At 34.7% G+C, this 24,418-nt stretch overlaps 2 protein-coding genes across 2 annotated transcripts; one reads left to right on the plus strand and one right to left on the minus strand.

Annotated features, from left to right (window-relative positions):
• Positions 1-2,489: 2,489 nt before the first annotated feature.
• On the minus strand, positions 2,490-3,212 carry LOTGIDRAFT_170347 (hypothetical protein; the record flags this gene model as incomplete). The annotated part of the gene is made up of 1 exon (XM_009068990.1): positions 2,490-3,212. The coding sequence occupies one exon, from the start codon at positions 3,210-3,212 to the stop codon at positions 2,490-2,492; it is 723 nt and encodes a 240-aa protein (XP_009067238.1).
• A 1,805-nt stretch (positions 3,213-5,017) lies between these two features.
• On the plus strand, positions 5,018-10,910 carry LOTGIDRAFT_198249 (hypothetical protein). The gene is made up of 3 exons (XM_009068991.1): positions 5,018-5,515; positions 6,259-7,680; positions 8,029-10,910. The coding sequence occupies exons 1-2, from the start codon at positions 5,096-5,098 to the stop codon at positions 6,397-6,399; spliced, it is 561 nt and encodes a 186-aa protein (XP_009067239.1). The 5' UTR covers positions 5,018-5,095; the 3' UTR covers positions 6,400-7,680; positions 8,029-10,910.
• The last annotated feature ends 13,508 nt before the right edge of the window (positions 10,911-24,418 follow it).

Raw genomic sequence — 24,418 nt, forward strand, 5'->3', positions numbered from 1 at the left:
ACACTGCATGTTATATAATATACTGTATATAGCCATGGCACCAGTCCTGAAATAAGTATTCCCTGAAATCTAACTCAGAAATAGATTAATTTATTGATAGAACATGATACATTTATATTAACAAATCTATGCTCCTAGGATGAATGGACATTGTTCAATGGTTCAAGTCTACCGTGAAAGAGGAAATTGCTAAGATTTTGATTTCTTTTGTAAGCTACAACCAAACGTTTTGTGTATACATGGGGAAATTTGTTCTGAAGTTCCGAGTAATGGCGTTTGACTATTATGGAGGCTTTGGTAGCTGTAGAATCAAATGTCGTTATAAAGGGTATTATCTGGTTATCATGTTGAATGTTGAGTCCATTTGGCCTCACAGTCTGCAGTTGATCGATCCAATAACTTTCGCGTTGTAGACGTCTAAGCTTAGGTTTCATGCTAGGTGATGTAGAAACTGTTTCTATAGGCATGATGAGAAGGTCATCAATGGAATGATCGGGAAGTTTGAAGTGATTCGCAATTGGTCTATCCTTGCCATGCACTATATCATAGCGATGGCCATTGAATCTCATTGAGTCTCGCCAACATATTGTACATCGCATTTTTTACAAGAAATTAGGTATATGATATTTTGATCTCCGCAAGAAATTAGGTTATTCATCGCAAACAATTTTCCGTTCTTGTTATTTTTGAAAAAATGGGTAACATGTATGTGTTCGCATGTGCGACAAGTAGGATCTCCACAGGGAAATGAACCGAATCCAATAAAAGGTGGAGGGGGTCTTCTTTTCTCAAAATGTCTGAAAGCGTGTCATTCTTAATTTTTCGAAGAAACCTTTTGGAATAACCCCTCTCCCTTAATTTGTCAAAAACTAGTTTACAGGCGGATTCAAAATCAGCCTGCTGGGTGCAAATTCTATGAAATCTTAGAATTTGAGATTTAATTATTCCAGAAAATGTGTGCTTCGGGTGGAACGAGCTTTTGTATAAAAGTTGGTGGGTATCAGTTTCCTTAAAAAATACTTTTATGTCTAATTTTTTAGAAGAAAGAAAGTTGTTGCCTTTGAACACCGTGGTGTCCAAAAAATCCATGCTGTTTTCGCTGATATTTGCTGTCAATTTCACAGAAGGGTGGTGGTTGTTTAAAATTTCGAAATATTTCCAGAAATGTTCTAGAGTATCGGACCAAATGATAAAAATATCGTCAAGAAACCGGCCATAAAATAAAGGTTTAAACGGTGAGATGTTTTCTATCTCCCTCTCCCACTCGGCCATAAATATATTCGCATAACTAGGGGCAAATCGTTTGCCCATAGCAGTTCCAGATGTTTGTAAATATATTTTTCCATTAAAAAAGAAGTCATTGCGCGTTAAACATAGTTTAAGTAAATCAGGTCGATCAGAACATGGATATCGAACAAATGCCTTACGGACGGCGTCAAGACCAACATTGTTGTCAATGTTGGTATACATACTGGTTACGTCCAAAGAAATGAAATACGCGTTTTCGGGATGTCCAATTTCTTGATTTTTTCAACAAAAACGGTTGTGTCTTTCAGATAAGAAGGGTGTTGGCATGCTAGTGGCAGTAAAAAGTAATCTATGTATTCTGAAACTCGGTATGATTCGCTAGAACAATCAGAAATGATTGGTCTACCTTTAGGAATTTTGTTGGCAACGGACCACTCAGTTTCGGGATTTTTATGAATTTTCGGAAGCGTATAAATGTGTCGTTGGCGAGGCTCAGTGGACGCGGAAAGGTAGTCATATTGCTTTTCTGAAATAGATTTCTTTTTTACCAAATTTTGTAGAATATTGTTTATTTCTCGCACAGTTTCCATAAAAATAGGTGTATCAAGTTGGCGATAGTGATTTGGATTGTTCAACTGTTTATCAATTTCAAAAATGTAGTCATCGCGATTTTGAATGACGCAGCAACTGCCTTTGTCACTTTTCCTGATGATAATGTTTTTGTCATTTTTTAGATTATTGAGAGATTTTCGTTCAAAATTGGTAAGATTGTTTTTCTCATTCACCAAAGGCAAATGAGAAATTTCTTCATATAAATTGTCGCAAATAGTTAAAATATCTTGGTCAATCGCATTATCTGGTGGATTCCAACCAGATCTATCCGTAAATTTGATTCGTTTACCGCGGCCAAGTTTTTCGCGAAAGTAATAATTCAATTTAAATGTTCTCTGAACTTCAGTTACCGACGTCAAAATTGGTTCAATCGAAAACGGTTTATGGGTGGGTATGAAGGTTAACCCTTTGTCCAGAAGTCTTTCTTCAAAGGGAGAAAGTATTCGTGAACTTAAATTGACAACAGTTTGTCCTAATTTTGGAATATTTCCCCCCGCGTTTAGTTTAAATGGGAGACCCAATTTAAATATACAGATTTGGCAGTGGGGGCCGTCCAGTGGACGAGATCTAAATGGTTTACCTCGATCATTCCATTGAATCGCGGCATAGTCTTTGCAAACGGAGATGGCTTATGAAAAAGAAGGTCGTTGAATTTTCGTAAGTTGGCGGCTAAATTTGGTCTCTGGCGTTGGAGGATGGAAGAAACTGGTATCTAGGTGGCGAATACGTTGGCTGATGGGAATTTGGTTTTGGCGAGGGATAACAATTCCAGCATCTTTGGATGGATTCACCTGGTTCATTCTTGTTGTTGAGGCCAATATGGAGAAGGACTTTGGATGGTATTGATGTTGGATTAATCTTTGTAAGGATATCGATGATGTGGTTAATCCGGGATAAGATTCAGCTTGGGTGTCCTGGTTGACCTCTGGAATTCGGGAAATATTTGAAGATCCTATGATAATGGTTGGTTTGGTTACTTCAGGGAGTGCCCATGTTGATTTGTTCTTGTTACAATCATGACGACGAGGATGGTTTGGTGATTTAGAACCTAAGCTTAGACGTCGACGGAAAGTAGAATTGGCTGATGATCTTGGAGTTTCGGGGTTGGATCTAGGTCTTGATGGGGTAGCAGGTGAACTTGTAGGTAGAGGTCTAACAGAATTGGAGATTGGAGTAAAAGGGGAGGATGGTAAATTGGTGGTATTGGTTCTTTTGCTTGGAGTTGGTTGTGAGTAAGTAGAAGTACTAGGTAAGGAAGTAGGTGATCTCTGTCGCTTTTGGGAGGATGCTATTGGTTGGTTGGTAGGTGGTTGAGCATGTTTAGGTGGAGAAGCTGGAGGGTCAACTATCATATCTGCATCAATACCAGAAGTCGAAATAGGGTCAGAATTTTTTAAAACCACCAATATTTGCGAGTATTTTTTAAGAGTTTGATTTTGGAGTCGCTTATAAGACTTTTTTGCCCAATTGATCGATTCTTTAGAGTATTGATTAAAATTTGTGTATCAAAATAAAAAAAAATGTTTCATAGCAGTTATTGAAAATAACTCGTCCTTGAAAACGCTTTCAAATTTTAGCTCTTAAACACTAAAAGGCATGATTCTTGCCGGATTTTGACAAAACTTTGTTTTATTCAAATCAAAGCTGCCAGTGGGCGTAAATTATCTTATCCGATACTTCAGTCGATCTTGATTTCTAACTCGGTGACGCCTGATCGAGCCACCGCCACAGATTGAATAATAAGATGCAGTTTTCAGAGCTGATAGTATAAAATAATGTAGGTTAAAAGAGCTGGTTTGTTTACGATCAGATTTTGTATTCCAACCAGTCGTAGGCTAAACTATTTCAAAATTATCTCCCTTTGAACACTAAATGAATTTTAAAAAAAAAAAAAAATGTAAAGGATTATTTCATTGCGACATGTATAAAATGTACATGCTTAGGTATTAAAATTCTCCATGGAGATGGATGGTTATGTGATTTTGGGCCCTGTTTCATGTTTCTGAGTGTTGGTTCATCTAGTTTATCATTCCCTTCCATATCGGGAATATCTATGCGCCACTAAAAGTCTTAGTATTTAGTAAATTGTATAACATGCGTTAAAAAATATATAAATAATCTCTTTAATTTACATTGACCAGTCGTCTCATGTCATGTCTGACATTTAGCCTACGGATAGACATAAAAAAAAACAAGACAGAAGCTACTGAACAATTAACAAAAATTTCGATGTAAAATTGTTAAAATGTATACATGTGTAACCAAATGGATGGACAGATAATATTGCTGCGATCAAGTACACAGGCTAAGCCCTACCTACCATAGGTTAAATAGGATGTTTAACCCACTAATTTACTCAATATACACTTAGGCCTACTAGTATATAGGCCTTGTACCTAGTATGAAATAGACACATTTGTTTTGCTGTGATCATGATGAACACGTACGGTGCCAATTTAATTAAAGGAATACTATAGGCCTATATTAGAATGGACTTAAAATTTATATTCTTGGCCTGTAAGAGTACCAGGACTTACCAGGTGCCATAACTAAAGAATAGAATAAGATGATGTATCAATTAAACTAAAAAAAAAAATAATGAAACATGTTTCAAAAGTACCGTGCTTAGTTTATTGAATTATTAGCCTACTTACCGTGGCCCATTGGGGACCCTACTTATAGTTTTATGGATTATTGGATTATAGAGGGATTGACACCGGGTAAGTCTACTGATGAAAAAATTGAATGTTTTTGGTCTTTAAGGATTGATTAAAAAAATTAATAATCACTAATATTGATTTCAAATAAAAGCTGTGTTTATAACGATCAAATTGAAACAGGCCTATTTTATTTTAAATGAAGGGCTATAGCATTCCACAAATACATGACCGACTATTGACTCATTTTGAAATGGTTCAACTGCGTTTCGGAAAACATGAATGTGGTTTTCTAAAAAGGTCTAAATTGTCATTTCGCAATAACACATTTAACTGCATACCGGCTGATTATCATATTCCATTAGCCTCTCTTCTGACACGACCACCACGATGGTTATTTCCATTGAGAAAGTGTCTGGTTATTCGAGATGTAATAGCCTTGACCTTTATTGTGGCCAACTGTTGTTGTGAGTGGTCGTAGATCTAATTATTTCTTGTGAAAAAAATCTGCATACATTATCTATCACTAGTCGGAATGGGTGGAAGTTTTGGTAAGAGGTGAATGAAACACGTTTAGGATGGATGACGAATTGTCAAGGAATATTGTCCAAGACTATGTGAGTTACAGATTGAGAAAAAATGGCCATAGATGGCAAAATGGACCCATGATCGAGGGTGGGCCGAGTAGGATTTGCTTAACTATGCGAAGTTTAGCTGATGAATTTGAAGATAGGTATAGGTCTCAATTCGAGGACATGGTAAATCAATTAGAAATAACTCCAGGAATAGCTTACCAGACTTTCAGATCGGTTGTGAGTGAATTATTTAGTGATGGCGTGAATTGGGGACGAATTGTAGCATTGTTTACATTTGGAGGTTCAATATGTGTACAATGTGTTGAAAATAATATGCCTCATGTGGTGGATAATGTCGTGGACTGGGTTACTACATACTGTGATAATGATTTAAAGCCATGGATAGATTCACACAACTCATGGGTAAATAGTTTCTTTGTCTGTTAGAGTTTTTAGGGGTAGTCTTTCTAAAATACAAAGTGCTAGATCAGCCATGTGGAATTGACAGATGGTTAACACACCTTTAGCTTTGTCTATTTTTGTTCCCCAGCTAATTTAGTATTACCTTAATGGGTTGCCCTTTTGACCTTTGTTCTTAATCTAAGTTATTTTACCTGCATAGTTCCAGTTATCATTTTCCATTATACCCTATTGTCAGATATGAGACCACATTGCTTAGATATTTTTCTAGTAGTTCGTGAGGGGATGCCTTAATCTTTAAAAAAATATTCTGTGACCTAGTCTCATGTATAGGCACAGTTATGTGGAACAACAATCACTGGTTAAAGGTTCATGCAACGACTTGTTCCCCCCGTTCTCCTCAGGCACATGTCTCACTTTTTGACTGCTCTTTACAATAAATCTTATACATCAATCAACATCAGTAATCAAGGGTACCGGTATTTGAAATATAATTTGCTGTCATCTTTTTGGCACCCGTGAACGTTCTTTCCTCTTCTACACATGCATATTTTCTATCATACACAATTTTGTCTGTGGAATTGTATCCAGCTTTGCCTTGACTCATATTATGATGTGATTAAAATAGGTGAAAAGTCTAAAATTATATTTTAATATAAGCCTTTGTCTGAATGGTCCTTGATATGCAAGAGGCATAGTACTCTTTTCATATGTCTTGATTCCATCTCATGTCTTTCTATTTTCAGCAAGGATTTGTTGCATTTTACGACAGAGAACCTGAAAGGAGAAATGATAGCCCCTGGACATCTTTTCGTAAGATTTGTGGATTTGCAGCAGGGGCAATAGGTGTTTTAACTTTAGGGGCCATCTTAACCCAAAAGTCATGAAATGAAAGATAGGAAGGGACCAAAGTATTGTTTTTATATGTATACCTCTTAATTTATTTGGATGTGCTTTAGTCTTTCGATGGATCTTCTAACTACATTGGAAAATATTTTCTTGAATTGATGTTGTGCTTCTTGGCTGGTGATTGAAAGTTGTTGAGATTTACACCATCATAGATTATGTCTCAAATTGTAGTCTGTTGAAGTGGTTCTGGGATTAGGAATCTGAGGAGCTAAACTGCCCTGTTGAGATGGAAATTAGTAAGAAATAAGTCTTATGAAATTTATGCAAAAGGAGTACCAGTAATAGAATATTATTTACAAATAAAAATTTAAATGCATTAATATTAAAAACATTATATCAGGTTTTTAGTCACAAGACAATGTGTACCCTTATCCTTGTATTATGTTTGTAAGTTATAAATATCATATATAAAGTGTACTAGGATCTTTCCATGAATCATTGTTAAACTATATATATAGATCATGAGCAAACTGGTGGTACCATTACCTACTGTGTATAGGAAGTAGAACAGGAAATATGAAACAGAAAAGGGAGTCTTATGTTTCACCTCAAATTAGTTATTTGCGTTCAAGATTACAACCCTTTTACTTCAATCATAGCCTCTGTTCTTTTCATTAGGTGATAATTTTTCTAAAATATAACCATGATATTGAAATTTTTTTGGATGATGTCTTGATATATCTTATAAAACAAGGAATACATTGTGATATTGTAACTTGTATATTTCCCTAATGTCCTCAAAGGTCAGTGTTACAAGCTTTTCCTTCTTGTGTCTGTAAAACCATACTAAATATCTGTACAAAAAAAGATTATCATAAGACCTATGTGGGTTTTGTTATTTGGCTAATGAACATGTTCTATATAACTCTTTAATCTCAAAGATTTTTATTTTCTCAGACTTGAGAATAAATTGCCCAAAATATGACCCTTGACCTTGATAATAATTAGTAATCATGGTGAGACGTAAATTTATTGGTACACTTATGATGATTACTCTACATCAGTAGAAATAAGACTGTTTGGAATGCAATTCTTTTATTATTATTATTAATGAATATCACTTTGTCCAGATGAAAATGACATCTTAATGAGAAAAATAGTTTAATATATCTTTGATTATGAATAACTTATCTATTTTGATAATTTGATAATCTTAGTTTGTTGTAGATAACTATTGATCACATGTAAGCTAGTTAAAAACACTGTGTAATGAATACTGTGCTCATCAGTTAATAACGCTATCTAATAAATTATATTATGTTCATCAGTTAATAACACTTATCTCAATACACCCTAGTACTATGTAATAAATATTATGTTCATCAGTTAATAACACTTATCTCAATACACCCTAGTACTATGTAATAAATATTATGTTCATCAGTTAATAACACTTATCTCAATACACCCTAGTACTATGTAATAAATATTATGTTCATCAGTTAATAACACTTATCTCAATACACCCTAGTACTATGTAATAAATATTATGTTCATCAATTAATAACACTTATCTCAATACACCCTAGTACTATGTAATAAATATTATGTTCATCAGTTAATAACACTTATCTCAATACACCCTAGTACTATGTAATAAATATTATGTTCATCAGTTAATAACACTTATCTCAATACACCCTAGTACTATGTAATAAATATTATGTTCATCAGTTAATAACACTTATCTCAATACACCCTAGTACTATGTAATAAATATTATGTTCATCAGTTAATAACACTTATCTCAATACACCCTAGTACTATGTAATAAATATTATGATCATCAGTTAATAAGACTGTATAATTAATACATCATCATAAGAGGTATTATTCCTTTAAAATTGTATGACAAAAAAACTGTTGAAATCGGCCATGGTTTATTGTTACATAGAATATATAACGTATTATTAAACATACCATAATATTATTTCATACCATTATTTATTACACAATGTTATTAACTGGCATATAAATGATCCCATAACATAAGGTGTGCCATGGCATATTGCTTAGAATTCATATTACTGGAATTCTAGTCAAGATATGAATAAAAATGCCTGATATAGAATTGAAATGACATGGGATTTTAAAAAGACTGTATGTCTGATGTCAGGTTGACCTTTAAATTCTTTGATTATTCCTGGAGAAAATGCCATTATAGATTTTCTCTGATATTGTATGTATACTTCTAATGCACTTGTATTGAGTCACTCAAATATACCATAGGCAGCAACGATATCATGTAACGCGAGGGCGGTTATTTGATATAATGGGGGAGTTGTTTGCCAACATAGTGAATTTCGTAATGCTATTTCTATTCTATGAGCAATATGCCAATACTGATAACACATCAAATATTTTACGACCGCTAATCCTTTATATTTGTTATAAAAAAATCTGAAAGATGACCATATGAAATATCACGGCGACTAGAAAAGATACGTTATGAGAACGCGAGAAAAAGTCATTATGACAAACTCACAAACATACCGCGACCTATGCGACCACATTGCGGTCCCACTACCCACAACGAACCCGCTACGACTGATACAGACAGGGGGCGTGTCAATTTAGATCTTTTGACTTGGTAGAGGCCTCTGGAGCAAACGTTTTTATATCATGTTCATAGTGTCAAGGTATTACGAACTGCGAACGAACTCTAATATATTGACTTAATTGGGCTCCTTTCTTGTATCATGGAATAGAGCGATTGGATTGGATTGTATGCTAACGAATGAATATAGCCAACCAGAGCCCTCGACATAAAGAATGTATACACTATGGTTTACAGTTTTTCTGTCGAGGTATCTAATTGGTTGTATTCGGTAGCTTACAATCCAAACAAATGGCAACATTCAAAAACTTCCTTGATACTAGAAAAGAGCCTAATGCAGTCAAGGTATCAGGCGCTGTTCGTAATAGCTGGACATTGTAAAGACAATATTGACCCATGTTCATTATTTAAAGTATGATAATAGTAGCATATTGCATGGTAATTATATTATATCAGTCAGTAACAATATTAAAATATTGCATATCGTTCATTGGACTAATTAAGAAGTGTGATTAATAAGCGATTTAGTCTGTACACTGGACTGTCAGTTATTTAGATTATTTCATTATGATTCATCTGGTAATTAGGATAAACATTAATCAGTAACTAGACGTCTGATTGTGATAATTATTTAATGTAATATTTTTAGTCATATATTCTAGATGGACCGAGATTTAAAGGGATTGTAAAGAGGTAGAATCATTTTGCTCTATTCCAGTATGCTTTTATCGAATAGTGACGTCATCAAACACTTTGTTTTAGTGGAATTTTAGAAACTAAACACGTCTGATTTAAAATTTGAATGGTGTAAATTGATGCTATCAGTATCCCCGATACACAAAAAAAAATCTAGAAAAATTCTTTAAAATCCATTTAAGGCTTGTAGTGTAATCTGGATAATACATACACCATTCGCTCGTAACTGTACGGAGATAAATATTGATACAGTTTCAAATAAAAATATTCAGAAATCATCTTGTTTTGAAATAGGCGACAAGTTAAGGTGAAAAGAAATATTTGTCGTCACGTCTTTGTTATTTTAATATGATTCCAAGAAATCCATTTATTTATTATATACAAGGGAAGCTTATTGAATTCCAATATCTCCATAATGCATTATTTTGATTCTGTCTGAAAATTAAAGGAGACCATTTACGGTTTTCCGTTTGTTGTACTGCAGGGTTATTAGTTGTACTTTTGTCAGTAAAAGTTTTAAAATGTTCTTCATCCATAAATAATCCTCAGAAACCTCTGCCATGCAAAGCTATTTTCGTGCAAAACGATGATTGTGATCAATATGTTTGAATAAACTCTATTTTTTCTGGTTGCGATCCACTGTACAAATGAATGAATGACACAATTTTATGGATAACAATTACTTTGATGATGCTTTCGTCTTTATCAAGCAAGTTATTTATTAAGGTAATTGTTAACCATATAATCGTGTCCAGTTATTTATCCCCAGTTACCAAATGCCACTCAAGGAAGAAAATGAATGTTGTATTTGAATCAGATTTTTTTGAATTTATATTTGAATACTATTTTATAATTAGCTATATTTTAGAGACTATTTAATGTGATTTTTATGTTGTGTTTATGTACAACTATAAAACAAACTGTATTTTGTACTTGATTCCTGAATTTACAAACCAAACTTTACTTCATTGATAATGTCGAACATTATTTTATTTAGTATACAGTAGAAAATATGTGTTTATCAAAACCCTAAACGCATAAAATTAAGTGTAAGTAACGTTTATTGGGGTGTCATTAATTCTATCAGAGAGGACAACTCTGTAAATGTAGAATTTAGGTTGGTACTACCTTCAGAGCATGGTTCGCTTTTGTCGAATCTATTAAGTTGTGAAGGTATATATTGTTGATTATTTGTTGTGTAGAGTGTTATTAAAGAATGGTTGTAAATATTACAAACTTGTCTTTGTATTAGTTGCCTTTTTGACATGATAATTTAAGTATCTTTACATTGACCCCTTCTCATTGCCAGTTACTTTAATAATTAAGGCTTTTTACTTCCAAATATGGAATATATATCTACCATTGACCCTATATCAATCGTGGTTGGAAGCTTTAGGGCATGCATTAAATACTCGGTCTAGTTCTTTACTCCGGAAATATTTTCGTTATATCATGGTACTGTCATCCGCCAATACCAACGCGAAATGAAAAGTCATATATTTTAGTGAAAGCTATGGGCAAGGGAACTTGAAATATTGGTATATTCGACATATTATGTATAAGTGCCGATCTCGTCAACTGATATCTACATAAAACTCCATATTTATCCAACCATGATGTTCCTTTAGCAACGGTACGATGTTTATCCACCATGTTCCTTTAACAACGGTACGATGGTTATCCACCATGTTCCTTAAACGACGGTACGATGATTATCCACCATGTTCCTTTAGCAACGATACGATGTTTATCCACCATGTTCCTTTAGCAACGATACGATGTTTATCCACATCTATAAATGGATGTATATACATAATCATCGTACCGTTGTTAAAGGAACATGAAATAACCCAAGATAAAATGCTTTAAAATGAAATGAAACGTCTTTCATGGCGTATACATCTATTACAATTCAATTACTTTCACATTTCTTGGTGCAGTCTCTAATCGTCAGCATACTTACTTAGTATAATTTAAAGCTGCCAGATATAACTTTCCATTCAGGTTTATACAAGGTCTTAAAGAAAAAGGAAAAGTAAACAAATAAATATAAAAGATCACCACAAACCATTTTCTTTTGAATAGGGTGATGGCGTCAGCTGAATAATCTATTATTAGCTCTATCTTGTAAATTTATTTATAAGAAATAAAGATAAATGAACAGCATATCTATCAGATTTTACAAAATTTACTGTACTTAAAATTATGTCAACTTGAACTTTCTGTAAATAATGATGTTGTCATTTTACACTTTAGAAAAATCAGATGTGTGTCATAAACAAGTTTCTTTTATTTGTAAATTACCTTTTAAGTGTTAATAACCATATCACAACATTCGTGTTTACTGCGACTTATAATTTTCTGTAATAAATATATTGTGCAATCTAAAATAATCTAAATCTCAACTTTCAAAAAGATCAGAGACTTTCAATCATGCAACTTCAAGGGCCCCATTTGAACAAAATGTCTAATTTCGTTAGAAACAATCCTGCGAAAAAATTATGAAAATAATTACTCAACTTCAACATGTTATTAGACGGAGTGTGCATAAAACAAAAGTATACAAGGCAAATTTCATCGTTAATGATCTTATTTTGATCAGTTTGAGAGATTAATTGAAGTACGTTTAGAAATAGGAGGGTGAAACACCAGGAACTTCAGTGTATATATATAACCAATATACATTCTTGAGTTACTTTAACATAATGAATTATAAATCCAGAATCAATACACCCTGTCTAGTTCCTGTTATTTCTATAGAACCCTCAGATAATGCATTATGTTAGGTCAGTCTCAAAACTTGAACAAGAAGCTTGATATAGATATTTTCTTATAACGGTCTGTCATATTTTTCAGACACATTTCTATAAAAGAGCGGTGGTGCCTAATAAGGTTACAGGTCTTGAGAGTTGACTCATCAAAGACACCCTTACGCTTAACGGATGAACTATGGCCATTCAATACATATCTCAATGCTATGCTCTGGTATACATGTGTTACATATATAAATATAACAACGTCGTCTGCTGTTTACTCCAGGAGAAAAGAAAAAATCAACCAACTTCAAAGATTAGGTGGAAAGGTTAAGGTTCTTCGGTAAAATAATTTAACCTTTAACTACAGAACAAACTGGTATCGGATTACTTCAGCACATTCCACAGAGATTTTTTGTGGTTGAAATCTGGTCTGACCGTTTCCATCAACTATTTATATAGGCATCGTTTACGGTTTTTCAATAGTAAACAAGAATAGTCGAGTTCGAATTAGGGACAGAGTACCATAATATTTATTTGCGACTTTATGAAATGAAATACAGTGTTGGAGAGCAATTATTGACCGAATGTGGATCACTTTTTGAATTCTATGCCAGTTACCAGAAAACTGTACTATAATTATACTAATGAGATTTTATAACATGTGCTTCTACATCAGAGAATGGTGCATCTTGTATGCACGATGACGGTTGCGCCAAAATGACAATTTTGCAACACCTTGGTCCTTGGCATAAGAAAGCTGGAACTCTACATCTTCGCAACTATTAGTTAATTTTCTCGATAGTGATTTTGCCAACAATGTCAAGTCTCTTTATGTTGTATTTTGAATTTGTTCCTTTCGAATTGAATTAACCAGACGTCGGCCACCGACAGAAGACTCGGAATCAAGTAGAAGCGTCTTAACAAGTTGATAGACCGGGCAATATTTCGATCGTCCTAACCCCATTTCTCAAAAAATGGCGTTTCTCATCACATTGAATAACTGTATTTAATGGGAAAAAAAGAAAATTCGACATCATTTTTGATCCCTAAGTGTCTTTGACTGAGCAGGGAATTGTCAAGTGGCACTGACCACCTTCTCGATTTTTCGCCTTCGTCTCAGTTGAAAGCCACCATTTTTTCGCTTCGGCGATGACGTCAAAACAGCGATAATGTCATCAATAAGTTTCATTGACTGTGGAAATCAAAATTTTCGCACGCTTTGAATTGCAATGAATAATTTTGCCTCGCCCGTAAAAATTGTCCCTTGGAAAACGGTCTTGCCAAACACGGTCGACGGTATTCCTTGAAATCTGTGATTTTCATCAACTAGTAAACACCACTGGCATCAATCACTTAACTTGGTCGACCTGAACACAACTAGAAAAGCAGTCGTCAAGAACGCATATTCTATCTGACGGGAAAAAAGCTGGATTTGAATTCTGTAAATTAGTAGACGGACTTGACGATCATCCAGTCAACCACAGATTGCCAATTGATCGATATCATCATGTTGCTGAGTGTTAGACCTGATGAGATGTTTTTGAAATGCTACAGTGATTAATGAAGAGAGAGCATACAGATGACAGAGCAGCTCACGAGGCCTTTTCTGAACAATTTTCGCTTTTCCACGTTATGCACTCCGGTCCGCTAATTAAGCATGTCAGAACTGTTATCTTGTATATCAAAGTGAACAGTATCACTATCTGACATATCAATCACTAAAATTCGTTCATATTTCATGTATGATAAACATAGCGGTCTAGAAAGATAGGAAATATAATTGGCAATTGACCAACTATTTTACAAATATATACTAGATATTTCAACAATTTTCTACAACGTCACAGAGAATCATATTATACTTACAGAACTTATAAATTTTAGTACAGTGTTATCTAATTTACGCTCTACTATTCCGAATTTATTGAAATAATGAAGTCCAATTTATGTGAAATATTTTGGCAGGCTGTATTTTGTGTATGCTATAATTTCAATGTCACATGAGTAGGATTCATCGTAATATACTAAATAAATGGCTACACGTAAATTGAAAAAAAAAAGCATAAAGTCACAGTGTCCTATATTTAACTGCACAAATTATATCTGGAGTATTTAAGGTGTAGGCAAAACACAAACGGGTGGTGATCTCAGAATCACTATTCAGAAATTGTTTAAGCATACTGTAACGATTTATGTTTTTGGCAGAGGTCTTGTCTCCATACAACCCTTATTAGGCTGTATGGTTCTTTGTTTGACTCGATGTGAGTGAAAGAGTGCCGATTTGCATTTATATATGATAGGTTATCAATTATCCGCTGATATGAATTTGAATAACCTTTAGTGTAGGAAATAGGAACCATGGTCTTTTACTTTGGAACTCTTGGAAACACACAAATTCAAGACAAAATTCGAAAAAATATCTCGGTCACGAATCCTACGTGTTTTGTCGAGGAAGTTACCGAAAATTCTACACAATCTGCAACCTTACGACTGCGAAAATTTGCCTGATTAGACCAATTTCATCAATTGGTGTAACCTAATCTGATTTTCAGCTGAGTTACTAAAGGCTAAAATCAGATTAGACAGAGAAATCTTAGACCAATGATAACATTTCAGTTTGAATATTTTACTTTTGTTCAGGAAATCGAATCGAAAAATTAACATTTATGTGAAGTGGATATAGAAATGTGACTCTTTCAATATTATACTGTGTACTATGTTTGTTGAATTATTTTTTCTTAAAAGTATTCGCTATTGTGCTTTGTTATGAGAGGGCTTTACACTTTAATATAGCACATCTTTTATCTCACAGTTATCCGGTATGCATTGATGATATAAATATAGCCTGACTATTGTGTACATGATTGTGGGCCCATTATATCCTTTGTGAAGATCGTATTACAATACGACTCTCACGGCTAAAAATTATGATTGTGTAATATCGTCACATGTGAGTGATAATAAAACAAGGAGGGGCCATTGAAAAGTGTGAATAGTATAATCATTCAAGCAACTATTTTTTTGTACTTATTACTGCTACCGACATTCCAAACTGTTTCATTAAAGATACATGGATTGCAAGAAAATATAAGTACATGTAATATAAGAAACTAGTAATATACGTTATTTTATGTTAATATATAGTTCTGGTTGAGTGGATTGATCAATAAATATGATCCCTAGTTATATACTGTGATATTCAATAACTATTTTACTTTGGTCTATCAAATGTTTAGAATTAACCTATATTTAATGCATCAATAAACAACCTGAAAGGTTCATTTTGGCTTTAATGAACTTTTTAGAATGTTTTGTTAAGGGTATACGGGTATGCCTACGCTTAAAGGACTTAAAGGTGCAAATTAAGACATTTTAAACGACAAGTTTATACACAATGTTTTATCTTAAACAAAAATTTTATATAAAATTTTTTATTTGAAACATGTCTTAAGTATTAAAAAGGTGTTCCAACTTCCTTTTTTCTATTTCCCTACAAGCATCATGGCAAGAAATCATAAGGCTTTTTATTTAAGCAAATCATTATCAACACGTGATATAAATCAAATCGCCTTAAATAACTGACCAACGGCATAACCGAGTTGCATGTCTCGTATCGAGTTGATTTAGTATCAAGTTGTTTACTTACCAATACACAGATTATTTCAATAATTAAATATACGCATGGAATGCAATTTTCTTCAGATCTTTCACTGTTGGAAAATTCCAACGCTGGTAAAAATAATATGAGCCACGATTTTGTCCATTTGGATAAGCGCTTTGGCAGTTCGCTCATATAAATGTGTATTGTAGGCAACTCGTAGGTGCCAATATAAATACACACCCTGATCTGTGTGATACGGTTTGCTTAAATAAAGACGTCCATAGTCTCTGAGAATAAATTTCTGTTCATTCATACAATTATTTAATTATTCATACATTCATTTTGGTGGGAGTGTTGGGCTCGAAATATAAGTTAAAAATAAGCGACAATGACTATTTTAATAAGTGGTATTTGGTATGTAAGATATGTTTGTATATAACATTTATACCACGTAGTCTTTCGATAGCAACAAAACAGTGCAGCATCATGGTTGTTATTTCATAATTTAACAAGACACGAACATAGTTAACCGACATTGATCACTGCCATAGACGAAATCTTTAATAAGGCTTATAGTTTTCGAAAAGTAGCCATATATTATGATGGTGATCTGGATTCATAGGGAAAAAACATTGACACTTCAAAATGAAACAAAATAACTACAATACATTTGAATTTACATTTCGAGGTTCCCTGTGGAAGAACAATTTTATATGAACCTTCGAGAATAATAAACATCGATTAGTGTCCTTTGCAAACATAAGTTAACTGTGGTCAGAATGAATGTTTGATAACTCAAGTTGTGTACCATTATACCACGAGATTTTCCTATATAGGAATTATTGTTTCACTTAAACATTGGTTGGTGAGCAGTTATTTGTTTTGAAAATTCCAGTTTCAGTGGATTGTCGTGAATCTACGAATAAAGCATATCTTTGCGCACATTGCTTGCTTCCGGTTAGGCGGTTTAACACTTGTAATACATATTACCTATGTACCTACAGCGACATTTTGTCATACCTTTTTTGTTATTTTTTTCTTTTTCTTATACTTATCCTAGACCGACACATCTGCCTCTATTCCAGCCTCTAATAGCTACTTGTAAGGTTTCGATTGGTGTAGAGACAGAAAAAAAGGCTCTGTTTTATGGAGATATAAGCAAGGACTATAAACCTATTTATTTAAATCGGATCCTCAAACACAGATATATTCGGAAAGATGGATTTTTGTAGCAGTTCAGTCACAGCATCATAAACCTCCTACACCATTTATGTCGCGTCTGTGGTTTCATCAAATGCGAACTTCCAAGCCCTGGTCAAAACCCATCTGAACTAACACCAATCAATTTCGTAATTGAACAACCTATCTACATATCCTGATTTCACTTGATACCAGCAATGACTGTAGCAGTGAAAATATAAAACAGGTGACTAACAAACTACAGACCTATTGCCTTGTTGATCATTCTGTCATGGAAATTCCATGTACAAATACATTATACATTAACAACTTCTTTGTTTCAAATAATGTCCCTATGCAATCTGGTTTCAGAAGCTGTGCCTACCAACTAGTCGACATTTATCATTAAATATGTTGCGAGTCCGTAAAGGGACGTGAAACTAGCTATATTTTTCGATTTAAGTAAGGAATTCGATCGTGTCTAACATTATGGTCTTGTTTGCAAGCTTCAATCCACTGCGATAACCGAACCTGTTACTTCTTGACAAAGATGATCTCCCTAATCGCAAATGATTAGTTAAATGTAAAGGGATTCTAGGCCCACTTCTATTTCTCGTGTTTGTTAATGATATAGCAGAGGATTTTCAATCGCATCTTAAATTGTTCGCTGCTGACACAATGTACGTAGTCATTCACGACCCCTCATACTGTCAGAGAACACTGCATCTAGACTTGCATAAGATCAATGACTGCGCAAGAACTTACTTGGAATGTCATATTTTGTCCCGAAAAATCTAAGAGCATCACCTTTAGCAAAAAGACCAATCCACCAATTTTTCTACTTTACTTTACAACAAATCAATATTTGACTGAAAAGCACAAACATCTAGCCATTAACCTTAGCGCTGATGGCAAATGGAACAAACATTTCGACCACATCATTTCTAAAACAAGGAAATCAATCGACAGTTTACGTTCACTAAAATATCGCTTGACTAGAAATCTTTAGAAACAATATACAAATTATTCAATCTACAACTATTAGACTTCAACGATGTCGGTATAGAACAATTGCTTACTAAAGGATGATGGATGCCTTGAGAATCTTCAACTTCTTGCATTGCGAACCACTTCGGGCCTAATACTGGGTACATCCTACAAGATTCTATATTGAGAAACTGGCTTCTTGCCACCAAAAATAAGGCGCTATCGATACAAACTTACCCTTTTCTACAAAAAGTGTAAATCAACTTGCTGCATGTTATCTGAATATATTAGTTCATCATCCATACGTACAATATTTGTCCCTTGGGTCAACTAAGATCAACACTTTGCCACCGTACTCTGTTTCAAGAATCCTTTCTTCCGTCTAGATTTCTTCCGTCAATTAGTCGAAATCTCGGTGGGTTTAAAATTTGGTTAGAACGTTCCTAACAATCGGGACTCAAATTCCGACAAAGGCTGTGCAAAAATTTGGGAATGATAACGAATTAATATTTCCAAACAATTTTTTTGTTTGTGTACAGTTATTTTAGTAAACTGAATTATTATAATTTTGACAATCAATTCGTGTAATTAAATCATGTTAAAAGTATATAAAACAAAACAATACTGCTACAACTCAAAAATTAAAAGAACACGACATGACTTTGCTTTAACTCGCCAACATGATAAATGAATACACAGAATGAATATGAAACTTGTAGACATAACTTCAACTTAACACAATGTTAAAACTTTTAAAGTCAACAGAACAGTCTTGAGAAATAATCTCAATTATGTCCGACACATGTCAGTCATTTTCTATCAGTCTCTCTGGTCTATTTATCACTCTGCCGGATCTGGTTGTTGTGACATCAGAGTTGTTAGCTTTCTGTTGTTGATGTTGCATCAGAACTGTAGGAGGTTGCGTCGACTGATCACTGATAGTCTGATTGGGTAGTAGCAATGTCTGTTTTCAGCAAGTATGAACGTGGTGCTACTTCCTGGATTACCTCTCCCTTAGTTTTCCAATTATTCGTAGTGTCAATGTGAACTCTGACATTACTGCCTGGCTGGAGTTGGGGTAAAGGAACACTTTCAGCCTTCTGGTCTGGTCAAAGTAGCGTTTCTGTCACTCTCTGGCTTCATACTTGTGAGCTGTTACTTTCTGAGTGGAGGTTTTCAGAGGGAGGTTGGATTTCAGCCGACGATTCATCAGTAACTGTGATGGTGAGAATCGAAAATCTAGTGGTGTACTGCGATATGCCAGCAGTTCAAGATGAGGGTCTTCTCCACTTTCTGTACATTTCTTGATTATATTTTTAACCGTCTGTACAGTTTCTTCAGCCAACCCATTAGACTGGGGGTACCTAGGACTAGATGTTATGTGTTTGAATTGCCAAGTACTGAACTGGCAAAACATAAATGAAATGAAATGAAATGAAATGAATGGAGTTTTACGTCCTACTTTTCTGCACCATATGGGCTAATTAAGACGGGAAACGCCATGCAGGGTGCGATGAGGGAAATTTTGCCAGGACAGCGGCATTAGCCTGCTCTTTTTCGGTTTCCAACTGTCGAGGGATCTTTAACGTGCACAGCCTGTAGCACACGGGGCTTCGGTTTATTGTCCCATCCGAACGACTAGACGCTTTTTCCATGTCAGCCCCTCTTACCTGCATCACTGACAGGGGGAAACCGGGTTGAAAAAAAGGTATTATCTCGACCTATGCCGGGATTGAACCCTGGACCTTCAGGTTAGCGAGCAAGCGTATAACTCACTGAGCCACCACTGGCAAAACATGGCCCATTATCACTATAAAGCTCATCATGAATACCACGCCTTGCAAATGTAGATTTGAGAACTTTGGTGACAGCTTGACTTGTTTGACTTTATAGTGCAATCACCTCAGGAGAGTTAGAATATGAATCGGCGATAACAATGTAATCTTTTGGACTCAAACAAGTCTATCGACACTTGGTGGTCTCATTGCTACGGGATTTGTAGAAATCTTGATTGGTTTTGAGTCATAGAATCTGAGAACTGGTTGTCTAGATATCATGGGGTTCGGAGATCATTCCACGCCTTGTCTTGAGGTTGAAACCATGACCATTGAACATTCCTTTCCAATAGCCAAGGGAAGTTAGCTCTGATACTCCGATTTCACACTTGTCTCTATTCAATTTCAGCCTAACATTTCGACACTTCTCAAGGACCATTCTCAGTCGCTTATCATGTTGTGACTTGTTATTACCCCATATGATCATGTCAAATGAGACGGAGATGGCGCGTTAAATGTCAGTATAGAACCTTTTCTGATCAAGCTTCATTTGCCAAAAGCCACAAGAAGCGTCCAGCTTGCTGAAGATTTTAGCACCTGCAAACTGTGACATCACCTCTTCTCTGGTAGGAAGTTTGTGTTCTCGCTGAATCGCCAAGCTTAGTTTTCTCGAGGCAAAGCAAATTCTGAGCTTGCCCTGCTTCTTATGCACGATCACCATCGAACTGACCCATTCAGTGGGCTCGGTCACCTCCGCGATGACACCAAGAGATTTCACCCTGGCAAGCTCTACTTTCAGCTGCTCATGTAGTGCAAAGGGAACTTTGCGACATGCTTCAATAATTGGCTTGACTTTGTTGTCAACTGTAATGCTATGTTCACCTGGTAGACAGCCCAGTCCGGTAAACACATCTTCATATTCTGAGCGATTACCTGGTGAACTGTATGAGAATTCTCTGACTTGATCTACGTTGACCTCATAGATACGGCGTATAAGATCTAATCGTTCACAGTCATCGATCTCCCAATATCGATCTGTGGTTGTCTGGTGTAACTGCGAATACTGTCTTGTATGACTTGCCTTTGTACGTGATTGTGTCTTCTGTTTGTCCCTTTACAGGTACGTTGGTTCCGCTATATGCTTTCAGGCTCACCTTTGAAGGTTCATGTGGTGGCTGCTACTGCCGTTATATTCATATCTGCACCATTTATGTCAAGATTCATTACCCAAGCTTTCGTATGTGAATCTTGAAGCTGCTCAGAAAGAAATCTGATTCTTGTGGTGCATGATCTTTAGTTGCGCCGATTTCGTGAACATGTTTTGACTTGTGGTTGTTTTACATTGAGCTGTAAAATGTCCCATACGATCACATTTAAGACATTTTTACCAGATGCAGGTCATTTTCACCTCGCTTATGATTATGTGCATCATTACCACATATACCACACTGTTCAGTTTTATCTGTTTCCGTGAAGTTCTGTTTTGATTTGTGTTTTGGCTTAGATTTGACATAATTAAGTGTTAATTTATCATCTCTAAGCAGTCTCTCACAATTAGCGCTATTGTACACACCACAACAATACCGAATCAGAAGCTGACTATTATGAATACAAACAATCATAAAATCAATTGGAAATCCATTGATTGCAGATGATCATTCTATGGACATGTTTGAAAAGCCAACGATATATCTCTAAATGTAGATTCTATTGTCAATATCTTTAATGAGATTATTTACAGAGCCAGTACCAGAACATTTGGCAAACGAAGGCATCAAGAAAAACAACGGCCAGCATGGTTTGACTCAGAATATGAAAATTTGAAAGCAGATAAGCACACCTCCCTAAATATATTTAGGAAATCAAATCTAAACTCTGACTTTGATACCTATCAACGACTTCGTGAAAGTTTAAAGGTCTGCGCTCTCGCAAAAAAGGGAACACGCTTACAAATTGCAACATGAAATAACATCTAATATTGATAACCCAAAAACATTTTGGAAGAACATCAAAGACATACTAAAGTTAAACCAAGGATCCTCTACTATCACAACTAAACAATGGTTGCAAAGAGAAAGACAATGTGAACTTTGTAATATGGGAAAAATCGAAAATGAGTTCCACGTAATCCTCGAATGCACTTTTTACACTGAAATTCGTAAAACCTACATAAGTCAATATATGTCTCAAACCTTTTATAATGTCATTTCAAATAATGATCTAAATAGTCGAACTGCCCTTGCAAAGTTTATTTATCATGCACTGAAAATGAGAAATGTTGTAATTCTATAATTTGATTTATGTGTTTATATATTTATTTAATCTTCGATTGTAAATTAGATCATTGTATATTCCTAGTTGTACACTACATTATGTATTTATTTGAAAAGTGGTTATAAGAAAAGTAAATATTGCACATTTACATGCAATGAATATTTAAACTTGTATATTATGACAATTATTATTATAATTATTAACTTGTGTCATTATTGTATATATGTTCTTTGGGTCACTGACCTTCAAACGTAATAAATTAATTACATTATTATTACAAACAATTCTGTCTCTAATTAAACTATCTTTCAAATTATCAAATTCACAAGATTTTGCCAATTGCTGTAACTTACAAACATATTTATCAATTGTCTGGTCTGACTTCTGAGAACATGTGAAAAACTTGTATCTCTCAAATGTTATGTTTTTTCTAGGAATACAATACTGCTCAAATTTTTCAATAATTTTCTCTAACTTCATCTGATCTTCTTCAGCATTCCATACAAAAGAGTTTTATACTTCTCTTGCATCAACCCCTATGCAATTGAGGAGTAGTGAGGAGTAGTGAAGACTTATATTGGCCAGCCTTCTGTTTGCCATCCAGCAGGAGTCAAATAACACTACCATGCTAGTTTAAATCTTCGCCAGTTTTCACTACGATTACCGGTCAATTCATGTATTTTTTACCAGTTACCAACTTCTGACACCATATAATAGTCTGCAAACTTCTGGTTAGGAGGTTGGAACATAATGAGCCAAAACTAACTGTTTTTTTGGTAGCCATGTTGATTAAAACTGAAGGGAAACAACTCTTGTTGGTATGAACAATACTATTAAAAGGAAGCAACTCCAACAATGTACATTGACTTGTACATTGATGTAAAATCAATCGCTTAAGTCATGCCACTATGTTCCTATCGCTGTATCGCACCCCGATCACTTCCAATCACGGTATCGACACGAAACCTTGTAATATGACTTATTGATGTGTCTTGATTACTCACAGCAACTGTCAGACCGATCATACACCCATGCTATGTTAAATCAGTCGCTAAAGTCATACCACAGTACCCCTATTGCTGCATGGTACCCCGATCACTTCCGATCGCAATATCTACACGAAACGTGGCAATATGACTTATTAATGTGTCTTGATTACTCACGATATACCTGGTCATTAAAAAAAGACCTACCTGACTTCACTGACCATTGGTCTATCAGAAATGAAGAAATGACCATTGTCTTTTTGTACTTTTTTAAGACTAGTGCTATATGGAATCTAAGATTACTAATATATAGATATATATCATTATGCACTTAATAAATTATCCATCATACCCACGTGGACAGTCTTTGATAATGCATATCACGTTTTTGTTTATTGTCAACGTTACCATGTCCAACGCTCAAAGACTCTTCACACTCTCCATGTGCATCTCCTAATCACCAAGTTGCTGTTTTACCTGATTCATCCTAGTAAAAAGTTGTCTCATGCCTGTTACCCGGTGGCTCATTTTAACTGAGATTTACCTGATTCATCCTAATAAACAGTTGTTTTATGTCTTTTACCTGGTGGCTCATTTTAACTGAGATTTACCTGATTCATTCTTATGGACAGTTGTTATATGTCTGTTACCTGGTGACTCATTTTAACTGAGATTTACCTGATTCATCCTAATAAACAGTTGTTTTATGTCTGTTCCCTGGTGGCTCATTTTAAGTGAGATTTACCTGATTCATTCTTGTAAATAGTTGTTATATGTCTGTTAACTGGTGACTCATTTTAACTGAGATTTACCTGATTCATCCTAATAAACAGTTGTTTTATGTCTGTTCCCTGGTGGCCCATTTTAAGTGAGATTTACCTGATTCATTCTTGTAAATAGTTGTTATATGTCTGTTAACTGGTGACTCATTTTAACTGAGATTTACCTGATTCATCCTAATAAACAGTTGTTTTATGTCTGTTCCCTGGTGGCTCATTTTAAGTGAGATTTACCCGATTCATTCTTGTAAACAGTTGTTATATGTCTGTTACCTGGTAGTTCATTTTAACTGAGTTTCACCTAATTCATCCTAGTAAACAGTCGTGTCTGTTCCCTAGTGGTTCATTTTAACCGAGATTAATTTGATTCATCCTGTTGTATACAAAAAGTTACTTCGGAATCCTAC

Source organism: Lottia gigantea, assembly GCF_000327385.1.
Source record: "Lottia gigantea unplaced genomic scaffold LOTGIsca_97, whole genome shotgun sequence".
Lineage (NCBI taxonomy): Eukaryota > Metazoa > Mollusca > Gastropoda > Lottiidae > Lottia > Lottia gigantea.